The 13147-nt window shown below is 35.1% G+C and overlaps 3 protein-coding genes across 15 annotated transcripts in view; 2 read left to right on the plus strand and 1 right to left on the minus strand.

Moving 5' to 3' along the window:
• Nucleotides 1-562: 562 nt before the first annotated feature.
• LOC148620885 (uncharacterized) lies at nucleotides 563-2344 on the plus strand. The gene is made up of 3 exons (XM_088574733.1): nucleotides 563-773; nucleotides 1563-1674; nucleotides 2075-2344. Exons 1-3 carry the CDS (start codon nucleotides 686-688, stop codon nucleotides 2208-2210), a joined length of 336 nt encoding a protein of 111 aa, XP_088430859.1. The 5' UTR covers nucleotides 563-685; the 3' UTR covers nucleotides 2211-2344.
• A 1668-nt stretch (nucleotides 2345-4012) lies between these two features.
• Nucleotides 4013-8112, plus strand: LOC148620886 (uncharacterized). Its single transcript, XM_088573879.1, has 3 exons — nucleotides 4013-4468; nucleotides 4808-4939; nucleotides 8098-8112. The coding sequence occupies exons 1-3, from the start codon at nucleotides 4013-4015 to the stop codon at nucleotides 8110-8112; spliced, it is 603 nt and encodes a 200-aa protein (XP_088430005.1).
• Nucleotides 8113-8535: 423 nt separating this feature from the next.
• LOC148620887 (uncharacterized) overlaps nucleotides 8536-13147 on the minus strand; it is an 85865-nt gene continuing 81253 nt past the window's right edge. For all 13 annotated transcript variants that reach the window (XM_088574726.1, XM_088574725.1, XM_088574724.1 and 10 more), the window contains 5 exons: nucleotides 12719-12991; nucleotides 12385-12482; nucleotides 10776-11129; nucleotides 9761-9826; nucleotides 8536-9451 (listed from right to left, as the gene is read on the minus strand). In XM_088574726.1, the coding sequence (XP_088430852.1) occupies nucleotides 9413-9451; nucleotides 9761-9826; nucleotides 10776-11129; nucleotides 12385-12482; nucleotides 12719-12991 (830 nt within the window). In that variant the 3' untranslated portion in view covers nucleotides 8536-9412. The remainder of the gene's footprint in view (nucleotides 9452-9760; nucleotides 9827-10775; nucleotides 11130-12384; nucleotides 12483-12718; nucleotides 12992-13147) is intronic.

A 13147-nucleotide genomic window follows, 5' to 3' on the forward strand; every position in this document is an offset into this window, starting at 1 on the left:
TGGGTCATGATTTTTTTATCCTGCCTATTTTTTATATTTCATATTTAGTTTTAAGCAATACAATTTTAGGACTATCATGCTTTTTGTAATCTCAGTTAAATTTGGATCCTGTCCTTTTTATTTCAAATTCCATCCTTGCTCCCTATTAAAATCAAATGGTGGTTACATCGTTGTCACGAGTTTTAATATCCCATTGTTTTTGGTTGCCGCTTTCTCTTTAGCGACTATCGAAAATGCTAACATTAACGTAAACATGTAATAACTACATGAATACAACAAAAGTGACAGAATACCAATGGTCACCCAACCTCCTGCATCCTATATGTGTTATATCTTGAAATATTCTTATTAAACTAAGTACATTTTATGACGGTTTGTAAGGCAAGAAGAGTGCATCCCATTTTCAGTAATTACGTTTGTGATATAAAAATGAATTCCTTAATGCAGAAAAAAGTGTACATCTGTGGTCTTCCAGTATTACTGAATGTTTATACTGAATGAATCTGTCCGACGAAAACATTCTCCTATGACGAAATGTCGTATTTTCAATTAATTACAAATCTATAAGTTACAAATAAAAACTGTTAAAGTCTCCTTATATTATCAGTTGTACCACTATAATAATCCATCGTTCTGAAGCAGAAGTATATTTGTGGTCGGTGGTTTCCAGAGCAGAGCCGACGACATGGAAAAGCGTTTAAATGTTCTTCAGTTAGCAGTGCTTATCGGTTTGTTTTATGGAATTAGCTGTAATGATTGTCAGTTATATGGAGGTAAATATGACTTTAGAATATATTATATTTAATGATATGCAAGTTACAATGTTCTTTTTTAGAAAAATAAGAAAAAAATCACTTATTTCCACGAATATGTCAAAACCAGTCATCAATTATTTGACCAGTAGAGTACGTCTCCTTGTTTCACACTTGATCGATAAATTGGCGGCACACCCGTTTGAAAATTCGTGAATCCGCCTAGCTCTGTTTTATGCTCCTAAACCTAAATTTTGATCTTTTTGACCATACATACACTTGCAAGCAAAGTTGGGGGATATAGTACCCAATGTTTGTCAGTCCGTCCGTCCGTTCGTTCGTATGTCTTAGCATATTATATATGAACTTCCTCCGAAACTGCTCAATAGATTTTGTAAAGAGAGAGTTTGGCATCGTATACTAACCAGCTGCTTAAAGATTACTACACATAATGTGCGATTACGCGTTCACATCTCGCGTATGAATAACTCCTCCTGTTTTAAACTGATCGGTTAGTATTTCAATGGTTCCATTGTCTGCCAATGACTGAAACATTTTTCATGATAGGCGAGGATATTACGTAAATAGGTATTATAGGCCCCTACCGGCGCCTTTCTCCAAATGACTTAAGGTTGATTTTTGATGAGCTACGGCCCTTGGACTTGGAAAATTAGTGTAGACTCAGTTTACTGCACCTTTCTCGTTAACAAATTATGCGTGAAGTTTGCACTCTGTTCTCTCCAACACAAATTTCTTTCAGTAGGAGACTGCCTTGCCATGCGATTCTCCCAGAATGCTTATTAATTTCAGGATCCGACGGAACAGGTTGTCATTTCAGTGGCGATATTATTCCCTATATGAGCAGGACAACTTTTTACTGCATGGGATGTCGCTGCTTACAAAGCGGTTTGGAGTGTTGCTCGTAAGGACTTTCATGATGTTGTGCAAATTAGTAAGAGATAAAAATGTTTAAACAAAAATAGGCAACCGTATGAATGTATTAAAAGTTACTGTGTTATTCTTCTGGCCAACCATACATGTATGAATTGAAATTTAAACTTGACAGGGACGCGTCATACCGACGATATAATGAAACATATTGAAGCTGCTCGTTATTGTTCAAATATTTTCAATGAAACAAATTTAAAATGCTAATTGGATTTATTAAGAATATGTGCGTTTGAGTTACACGTATGCATTTCCACAGACATGTTTCGGGTATTTCTAACTTTAAACCTGTATTTCTGTATCTTGTAATTAAGGATATCTGTTCAAAATTCGGATTTTCTGTTTAAGTCATCACAACTTTTTCTTCATTTCAGTAATAGTTTGACATTTGTACGTACAGCAGCCGACTGTACCATACAGCCTAACGGTAACGGGTGTACAATGGATGCTGTAACATATCAGAATCACAGGATCACGTGTTGCAGTCAAGTCTGTGCCTTACTGAAGTAACAATCAATGGATATCATTACTATTTTCTGCTTTATATTTTACTGCATTTTCCTGGTGAAGGATATGTATAATTAGTGCACAGATAGATCGAACAAGACGTATGAGCGCTGAAAATGTGCATTTGAGTGCATATGTTTTTAGAATACATCATTTATGCGCGATTGATATTCAGGCGTCGTAATACTTTATTTGCATTTTTTTTTTATAAATTTGTTTGGTAACTCATAAGTACGATATTCCATGTTTATTACGAGGAAAAGTTTGCAATCCACAGATTTTGAGCATGCTGTTTGAATTTGAATAAATATCATATGATTGGGTATTTTGTTGTTATTGTTGTTTTTTTTTTGTATTTATTATGCAGTATATTAGCGGCTGTATCAATATCAATTTTCGTCACATTTATTATAGTACATTAAAATACATTCTTAGGCTAGTTCGTGCAAACCCCTACGCAAAATTAATCAGTATTTCGAGTGGCCGAATACACATTAAGAGTGCTTTAATGTTAGGGTCGAATATCAATTCTTTTTTTCCTAGAATTATATTTTGATTGTACTAATTGATATGGTGTGTTGGTGGCTTAAAAACCACAGGGTAGTGATATGCGTCTAGTGCAGTAGTGATCGAACGTCTCTAGATCGCTACTGACGCTGGCTAGTCTATGTGTAGACGAAAAGGGGAGCAGCGTAAGCAGAAGCCTTCCTCTGCCAGTACATAGCCTCTACACTACCAAGACTCCTTCAATTTGCCTCCCCGAGGTAACACACGGTAACTTGGGTCTAGTACTCAAGGCTAACATGAAGGGGATCTCGGAGTAACAAGGACCCTAGAGGTGTAGAGTGCAGGCCCACCGGCGCGTGGAACACGCCCTGGCTCTCACCAACCTTGCCCCACCTATGGGTTAAATAGATCGCTGCCTTGTGATGGACTGTTGAGTCAAAGGCTACGGGAGACAACCCAGACAGAAAACGATGGTCAGACTGGGATCAAACCTTTGAAAGGGAACCTGTCTAGGAGAGGAAACTCTGATGTAAAACCCGGCTAGAAAGGAGTCGTCACCCATGGTAGGGAACCTATCTAGGAGAGCTGACTCTGATACAAAAGCATGTGAGGGACTTGCTGACCACCACATTAAAATAAAGCTGAAGCTAGAGGGCCAACCCCCCACTAGTGGATACAATTGGTTACAGAAACGATTACAGTAAAAGTCATTCCTCGGACTCGTCAATGACTAGAGAAAGAGGACCAAACCAAACATCGAGGACAGCAAATGACGCGAAAGCTGATGAAGTTGTTCTCACCAAAACAACTTGGAATGTTAGAACAATGTATCAAGGTGGCAAAAGCTTGCAAATTGCGAACAAAATGGATAGATACAATATCGAAATTCTAGGACTCAGCGAAGTAAGATGGAATACAGCTGGAATGACAACACTATCTTCAGGTCATACGGTCATATTCTCAGGAAATCCAAATGAAGACGACATACATGACAAAGGCGTGGGATTCATGCTTACAAAGAAAGCCAAGAAATCGCTTTTGGAGTGGTATCCATTATCTGCAAGAGTGATATCAGCTAGATTTGACACTCGATTCCAGAAAACAACATTTATACAGGTGTATGCACCAACAAACACCGCAGACGAAGATGATAAAATGACTTCTACAACTTATTACAATCAGTTGTTGATGCCGTTCCTAAAAGAGACATCCTTATCATCTTAGGAGATCTGAATGCCAAAGTAGGTGATGACAGAGGAGGTAGAGAAAGGGAGATAGGACCACATGGAATAGGGCAAATGAATGAGAACGGAGAGATGTTTGCTGACTTTTGCGCTATAAACAGTCTAGTAATTGGCGGTACTTGGTTTCCACATAAATCTTGTCATAAAACCACCTGGATTTCACCATCTGGAGACACTGAAAACCAAATAGACCACATAACAATAAGCCGTCGATGGAGATCTTCATTACAAGATGTACGAACAAAACGTGGAGCAGACGCAGCATCAGATCACCACCTTGTAATTGGAAAAATTAAACTCAAGCTTTTAACAACAAAGAAAAGAGAGACTACAAAAAGGAAGTTTAATGTTGAGAAGTTTAAAGATCAGAAAGTGAAAGAAAACTTCCAAATTGCACTCAGGAACAGATTTAGTACTTTATTACATCTTGACAACGAAGAAATGAAAAATGATATTGATGACATCTGGAACTCAACAAAGACAGCCATTCTGGAAGCATGCGAAGAAACAGTTGGTTTCATTCAAGTGAAAAGAAAGAAATGGATGTCAGATCAAACATGGGATACAATATCTGAAAGAAGGGAAATAAAAGAAAAGTTGATGAGTGCCAAAACCAGACAGCAAAAGAAAAACCTGCAAGACCTTTACAGCGCAAAAGACAGAGAAGTGAAGAAAAGCTGTAAAAGAGATAAAAGAAACCATGCTGAAAAGTTAGCAGTAGAAGCTGAAAACCCCTGCTTAAAAGGAGACATCAAAACATTGTATAACATCACAAGACAACTCAGTGGAAAGATCTCTCAAAATGAAAATTTACCAGTCAAAGATAAAAACAACAATACCCTCACAAAGCTAGAAGATCAGCTTGACAGATGGAAAGAACACTTTAGTGAGGTATTGAACAGACCACCACCAACAAATCCACCAATACTTGAAGAAGGTCCAACACTTAACATAGAGACTGACAAAATTACCGAAAATGAAGTAAGAAAAGCCCTAAAACATCTTAAGAATGGGAAAGCAGCGGGAATCGATGGCATACCACCAGAAGCCCTCAAGTCCATGAATGACACTACCATTCAATATTTTCTTGGGCTATTAAACCAGATATGGGAAAAAGAAAAAATTCCAAAAGACTGGCAAAAGGGACTCTTGGTAAAACTACCTAAAAAGGGGGACAAATCCAATTGCAACAACTGGAGAGGAATAACTCTTTTGTCCATTCCTAGTAAAATCCTATGCAGTATAATCTTACAAAGAATGAAAGAAGAGATTGATAGCAAGCTGAGAGATGAACAAGCTGGATTTAGACAAGAACGATCATGTGTCGACCAGATTGCAACACTCAGAATAATTATTGAGCAAACGATCGAATGGCAGTCATCCCTATATCTAAACTTTATTGACTTCCAGAAAGCATTTGACAGCATAGATCATCAGGTCTTGTGGAACATTCTAGGACACTATGGGATTCCTCCTAAGATTATTTCCATGATTAAGTTACTGTATGAAGAATTCTCTTGTCAGGTCATACATGCTGGTACATTGACGGATCCTTTCCCTGTAACAACTGGCGTAAGGCAAGGATGCATTCTCTCTCCCCTTCTCTTTCTCATAGTCATCGACTGGATAGCAACAACAGCTTACAACGACCCTCATGGTATACAATGGACACTAACATCTCGTCTAGAAGACCTCGAATTTGCAGACGACATATGCACACTATCGCATCGTCTTCAAGATTCCCAACACCAGGTCAACCATCTCGAAGAAACAGCTAAAAGAACAGGATTGTATATCAACACAGCCAAAACCAAAGCCATGAGAATCCAACAAAACCAGATGGATCCAATATTGGTAAATAACCAACAGATAGAGAATGTAGATAAATTTACGTACCTTGGAAGTGTCATGAGTACAACTGGAGGCACTGACGAAGATGTACAAGCCAGAAAGATGAAAGCATTACAGGCTTTTTCCATTCTAAAGCCAGTATGGAAAAGTAGAACACTGAGAACGACTACTAAGATCAAAATTTTCAACAGCAATGTTAAGTCTGTCCTGTTATATGGTTGCGAGACCTGGAGAGAAACAGAAAACACCATGAAATCTATACAAATCTTTGTTAACAAGTGCCTAAGAAATATACTGAATATCAGATGGCCAGAAAAAATAACAAACAAGAAACTCTGGCAAAAAACAAAACAACAACCAATAGGAAACACCATTCGGACCCGAAAATGGAAATGGATTGGTCATACTTTAAGGAAGAACAATAAAAACACTACAAAGCAAGCTTTAGATTGGAATCCCCAAGGGCAAAGAAAAAGAGGAAGACCAAAGAACACCTGGAGGAGGGGTTTGAACTCTGAACTGAAGAGAGTAGGACTAACGTGGAAGAATTGTAACACCATCGCCCAAAACCGAAGCGAATGGAGAGAAACTGTAGTCGCCCTATGTCCACCCATGGACGAAATGGAATAAATCAATTGATATGTCCATCGGTCAATCAAGCGCAGAAGACGAAGGCATATTATTTTCCTACGTTCTTTCTCTCATCTGATGCGGTTAGATATCTTATATTAAAAACGTTAATAAAATATCTTATAAAGCTTATGAAATGTCTTATATTCTTTATAAGATATCTTATATTCTTATAAAATCACGACTCAAAAAACATTATACATCGTTGTTTCTCAAAAAAAGATGGTACGCCTAGATACAAATATATAGTCCTTGGTAGAGATTCCTCATACTTGTTAAAAATAATTCCAAATCACCTTCCAAATATACAGAAGATGTTTTCAAATGCTGGCTATTTTTTTTATCAATAACATATTTGTCCAATGTGATGGACGCGTTTTTTTTTTCAACAAACGATCGGCATGCCAATGGGAACAAATTGTGCTCCACTACTTGCTGACCTATTCCTTCACTCATATGAGGCTGACTTTATGGCTGATCTAATCCGAAAGAAAAAAACATTGTTTAGCTAGATCCTTTGATCTAAGTTTCTGCTATATAGATGACGTATTGTTAAACAATCCTAGTTTCAGGGATTTGAAACATCAAATCTACCCCAATGAACTTGAGATAAAGGATACTACTGACATTGTGAAGTCAGGTTCATATCTTGACCTCATATCTTAGAGATCGATGGTAAAGGAAAACTATTGACCACACTTCACGCCAAACGTGATGACTTCATTCAATAACTTTGAAATTCCTTTTATCTGTGGCAACATCCCTTCAGCACCTACGTATCGAGTTTTTATATCACAACTCATACCTGATGCCAGAGCTTGCTGTAACTACACACATTTTTTGTATCGCGCTAGACTTCTTGCAATTAGGCTTCTGGAACAGGGTTATGTAGCTACAAGATTGAATTCTTCACTACAGAAGTTTTATGGTCGTCATCATGAACTCGTGGATCTCGTGGATCGTTACAGTGTATCCATCTGCATCATGAAAACTGATTTGTTCAACATGTCATAGTTTCTCATACCTTTTATAAGATATCTTATGATAACTTAATTTCAGTATTAACATGGATTCTGATTGGATAAAAAATTCCTCCATCATCTTATAGACCAAATTTAGTTATAACTGTGACCTCATTAAACTTTTTTTTAATGTTTTTCTTTTTTTTGAAATTTGATACTTAGATTAAATTAAAAGGAATGGCTGTTATATTTTTTTTTGGTCTATTTGAAATAACCTCAATGCTTTTGGTGCACACTTACGCAAGTTATTTAGTGTGCACCACATGATTGAGGTTATTTCTTCATAGACCAAAAAAAAATATAACAGTCATTCCTTAAAAGAATATTAGATATCTCATGGACATTGTAAGATATCTCATGAACTTTATAAGATATCTGGAACATGAATAAATATAAATATAGCAGGCCGTACAAACATACATCAACATACATCAACGCCAGGGTTCAAGTTGAAAATGAGAAAATCACTGATTGATTTGGAGTTAGTTCAGTAGTCTAAGATCAAAATCAGTGGCATGAAATATTTTGATAATAAGCTACTTTGAAGACTTCAGTCTTTGATTTTTTCATCTGCTGATTAACTTTTGAGATAATTAAGTAATTATATAAATCATATATGAATTTGATGCATTGCAGGAGTTAATGTTATGATTTTTAATTTGGTTGATAATGTATGGTTTTATCAGAAATACATAAATGAACATGGATACATATAAAATGCAGCATATGCAGTCCTAAAACATTGTTTTTTTTTCATTAGTTATTTTTGCACTTTGTACCACCTCTTCAATTGGCGGTGTCTGAATTTTATACAGATTGGTACTTAAAAATGTCAAATCCCGGATTTTGAGGGGAGGGCATAAGTCATATTATAATCATATAATTTATTAGTTCCTTTTTAAGGGGTTGTGAATTTGTCTTTTTCCTGCCATGTGCTTTTATAGATTAAAACCAAGGACTGACTTTTGTAGTGTGTGAATATTCAGGTAGATCTATATTTGTGTGTGCATAACCTATGTCTGAAAGTTCAACTATTAGACATGTTGGTCCATCAATGAAATAAAACTGTTTAAATAAATATTAAAATGTCATTATTTACTTATAAAAATATATAAATAACAAAAGCCATGTAACAAAGAGATTGCCAGAAAAACTAAGATTTTACTCAAATGATAAATGCATTTCTGTCACTTTTTAAATTGCCCTAGAATTTCTATACAAATTGGTCACAACCTAAATCTTGCCTTTAAATATTTCAGCATTACATACATGTATGTAAATAAAGATAAATTTTGTTACATATGTTTAAACATATAAATATGATAATAGTATATAATGTCTCAGTTGGCAAAACATGATTAGTAACAAAAATGTAGCAAGTAACAAAAATATAGTTGCATAGCAAATATTTCATATTCTTAAATACTTTACAAGGTATGTAATAACAAACATAACTTTCAAATCATATATTATATTCTTCAATCATATTCAATAATGTATAAATAACACATGTGAAAATATGCTATACATGTGTGTTAAACAATATGTTTCTACCATCTTCTATTGGCAAGACAAGTAACATTCCTTTCATAAAAGTAAACATGATTTCCACTATAATGCTGATTATTCCAATTAATCATAACCATGATTACAAGATTTAATCAATCTAACATCCAAATGACATACAATTATTCACAATTAAAATATCTGGCAGTATATATTATTCATGATATTTATAAATTATGAAGTATTGCACTTGGATAATAATGCAAATTTGCATATAACGAAAATGATATGATTAATGGTCAACTACTGGACAATATATCACAAAATGGTCCTCAGCATCAGTAGTACATATTTATAGCACTGCTTTGATTGGTCAGCATCTGATCATGTGATCAACTGGTTCCTGAGTAGTTGAGTGTTAAGCACTGGTAACCACCTTTCAATGTCATCTTGTATTATATTTATGGGACTCAATATTATATTTCTGAAAAAAAGAAGTACAATATTTGAAATTGGTTCTTTTGATTGCAATATAAATTACTCTAAAACAAAACCAAAAGGTTGCCTATTACATAATCTAGATTGAATTTTTGCTGGGAAAACATTCCTTTTTCAATTTAATACTTGGCTTTATAAATTGAGTTCCAACCATCTTTGTTATTATATGCTTGACTAAGCATGACTCATCCAGTATCAAAGATCTTTTTAATAGTAAGATCCAAATAATGAACTGAAGCTAAAACTTTACATTCAAACTAAAATAAAACAACTGTGACAGTAAATCAAACTATACCTGTCTATGAGACTTTGGTATTTCTTCAACGAAATATGATGGGACTAATCCATACTGTCCATCAACCTATAAACAATGAGATATACACGTATATGGTGATTTCCCATATTTTTGTTGCAGACAATAGGTTATTCCTTGAAACACAGCAGATCAAAATTTACAATATATATATGATTGATGTTTTTTGTATTTTAATCCCACTCTATTAAAATACTAAATATTGATAAAAAATCCAATAACTCAAAATACAAGTTTTTGAAAAAACAAGACTTAATTTAAAAAAAAAAAAATTGGTTGGAGATAATGAAGATTTAGTAAAACACAAATAGTTTCTCATTTTAAAAAGGTTTAAGACTTGATTGATTGATTGATTGATTGTTGGGGTTTAACGTCCGAGCAGCAATATTTCAGCTATATTCAGACGATGAACATGAAATGGATGATAAAATGAACATGAAATGATGATGAAATGAAAAACAGGATGGGACACAAGGACAGTAGGATCGACAAATTTTGATTGCCACTAGAAAAAGGGAGGGATGGGTAAGGTCGGGCAATTTAGCCTCCTGTGGCAAAGCGCAAAGGTTCCTCCTCCTATAGAATACCACAGCAGGTTTCTTTAATGTGCAAGGTATGTGGCATCTTTCCCAACATGGTGCACCACTATTGTTTGCAGTTATGTTTTCTGTATCATAGCCTGACAACCCCAGCATTTAACATGCCAGGGGTACTCCATTCCACCACCTGGGGCACAAAACCCAGTTGCTCTGTGGGCAGAGTGCCTAGCACCCAGCTAGGTTCCTGAGCACTATTTAGTCGCCTTTTACGACAAGCTTAGCGCTGCTGCAGGCCTATTCTTTTGACACCAGGACCTGCACGGGGCTTTAAGACTTGAAGTATTGATACCAGAGAAGTTAGATGTCAACTGCAAAAAATTCAAAACAGTCCAGAACATTTTTTGAGATTTACATGCCTTTCAAAGAAAAGAGTTGAAAAAAATCTTAAGTTAACTTACACAACCATAATAGTATCCATCTTTTCTCTCATCTCCATATATCGTTATAGAGTCTCCTGCACTAAATGCCAACTCCTGGGACGTGTCTGACCTGGGAGACTGTTTCAGGGGATCATAATCATAGATACCAAGATATTGCCTCTGTGGTAACTTCACAAACTCTTGACTTGATAAAATTTTCTCTTCTCTCGAATCCATATCACCATAAAAAATGTCAATGATTTCTGACACTTGTCTATCACAAACTGACTCAATGCCAAATATATGGTCTCTGTCACAACTTATACTATGTAGAACCAGCCTGGTAATGTTTGGTTTAGTCAAGTGTCTATGTAGTTTTCCATCCACAAATATCTACAAGACACAAACAAGCATTAGGCAAAAAGAAATATATTGAGCCTTAAGGAGGTAGACCTAGGGTAAATGACACAACTCTTCCAAATCATTAGAGCGTTTGTATTTACTATCTACAATAAACTCACGTAACCATCATAGTAACATGGACTGATTTCATTTTGTTTCAAAGGAAAGCTTGAAAGGCTTTGGTGAAATTGAATATGATACAAACATATCACTGATTTAAAGAGTTATGTCCCTTACCCTAGGTCTACCTCCTTAAACTGTTATTACACATTAATGAAGTTTTATGAATTCCTTCCAGTACATATCAAGACAGACATCAATACATATGTATATATTTTAGTTTCAATTACATTTTATCTGACATTAAAAGTGGATAACTCTGCATGCAAAAGGCTAAAGACTTCCATAAAAACAATGCATACTTTTTTTGTTTACTGATTGGAATTCTATAAAGCATCCTTCAAGATTATTTACTATAATCTATAATGAATGGTCTACCTTAATAAGGAAAGTAAATATTTTAATTCTCAAAGAAGGACTATAATTTACCGTAAGTGAAATAATTTTTGCAATTGCTTATTTTGCATATTCAGTCAAACGGACATATTTACTGGCTTGACTTTTACTGGAAATAGAATAATTGTTTTAGAGTTTGAAAATTAATTTTCAGGAATACCAATTATCATGATTATTTGTCAACTGCAACATGAAGTTGCAGACATTGTAGTGATAGGTATACCACATACAGGAAGTTGATATTAGACAGCGCCAAAACAGGAAGTTGATATTAGACAGCACCAAAACAGGAAGTTGATATTAAACAGCACCAAAACAGGAAGTTGATATTAGACAGCACCAAAACAGAAAATTGATAATAGACAGCACCAAAACAGAAAGTAGATATTGTACAGCACCCAAAATCACTTACAAGGTATGCTCTTTTTAAAACAACACAAAATTTGAAATCTATTGGAAGCTGAGATAATCATGATGAAATTAAGCAGGAATGATGGCTGGACAGACTAGGAGATTCCTATATACCATCAACTCATTGAGTAGTTAGAGTGACAGTAAGTCAGTCATGACAATGATACATTTACAGTAAAATAATTTCAATTTGTGATGCTTTTTTTTTCTTTTCTACTTGTTACTTTAAGAGTACCTTAAGGTTTATTATTATGTTAAACAGTGTGATTTTGACAAAGTCTTTTTTTTAAATTCCAGTATACTGCAACTACCAAGATACCTTATATCCTGTTACTGGTGTTATTGGTGGATTCCATGAAAGAGTTATCCCCCTTTCTGTTTCTACAGCTTCAAAATCTTGTGGTGGGTCAGGAACCGCTACAGAAAAAAGATGAAAATAATGAAAATGCTTGACAATTGTAATTTGAAACAGAGTAAAGTTTGAATAATTCGAAATGTACATTAATGAAAAAAATTCTACCAATAAACAATACAATATAGACAATTTTTATAAAACATTCTCAGTATCAAAATATCTTTGTACTGTGTATATATGATAGTATCAAAAATGTGATGATTTGAGCAAAAATCTTTGTTTATTTCCATCAACTCACCCTGTTTGTTAGAGTCTGGAGATTTACTGTAACCATTAAACTTTGGACTTGGACCAGGTTTGCCCTCTTTAACGAGCTGTCCATACATCTGTACTATATTCTCTGGTGTTGTATTGAGATGATTTGGTGGTCTTTGATACTGCTGCCACCTCCTGTCCCGGGGTGATGGGTGGGTGTGGCCATTCAGGGCGGGTCTACCAAGGTAGGCTGATGGAACCAATCCAGCCTTTCCATTAACTACTGCTTCAAAATACCCCATGTCATCAAGAGGTCCTGAAATTGAAAAATGTAATTTCATTTGATTAATAGAGTACCATATACAATATGCAATGATTCTATTATCATAATATAGTACAGATAAAGTAGAGGTACTGAAGTGTCAAACCAGAGAAAATCTGTGACATCAAATAGACAATGGAGGAAGGTAAA

The sequence above is a fragment of the Perna viridis genome, chromosome 3 (genome assembly GCF_037379345.1).
Source record: "Perna viridis isolate PV_CMFRI_1.1 ecotype Kerala chromosome 3, ASM3737934v1, whole genome shotgun sequence".
Classification (NCBI taxonomy): Eukaryota; Metazoa; Mollusca; class Bivalvia; order Mytilida; family Mytilidae; genus Perna; species Perna viridis.

Coding starts and splice junctions, on each gene's coding strand:
- LOC148620886 (XM_088573879.1), top strand. CDS start 4,013: ATGAATGAGAACGGAGAGATGTTTGCTGACTTTTGCGCTATAAACAGT. Junction 4,469..4,807: donor TGGAAGCATGCGAAGAAACA/GTTGGTTTCATT, acceptor ACCCTCACAAAG/CTAGAAGATCAGCTTGACAG.
- LOC148620885 (XM_088574733.1), top strand. CDS start 686: ATGGAAAAGCGTTTAAATGTTCTTCAGTTAGCAGTGCTTATCGGTTTG. Junction 774..1,562: donor TGATTGTCAGTTATATGGAG/GTAAATATGACT, acceptor TATTAATTTCAG/GATCCGACGGAACAGGTTGT. Junction 1,675..2,074: donor AGCGGTTTGGAGTGTTGCTC/GTAAGGACTTTC, acceptor TCTTCATTTCAG/TAATAGTTTGACATTTGTAC.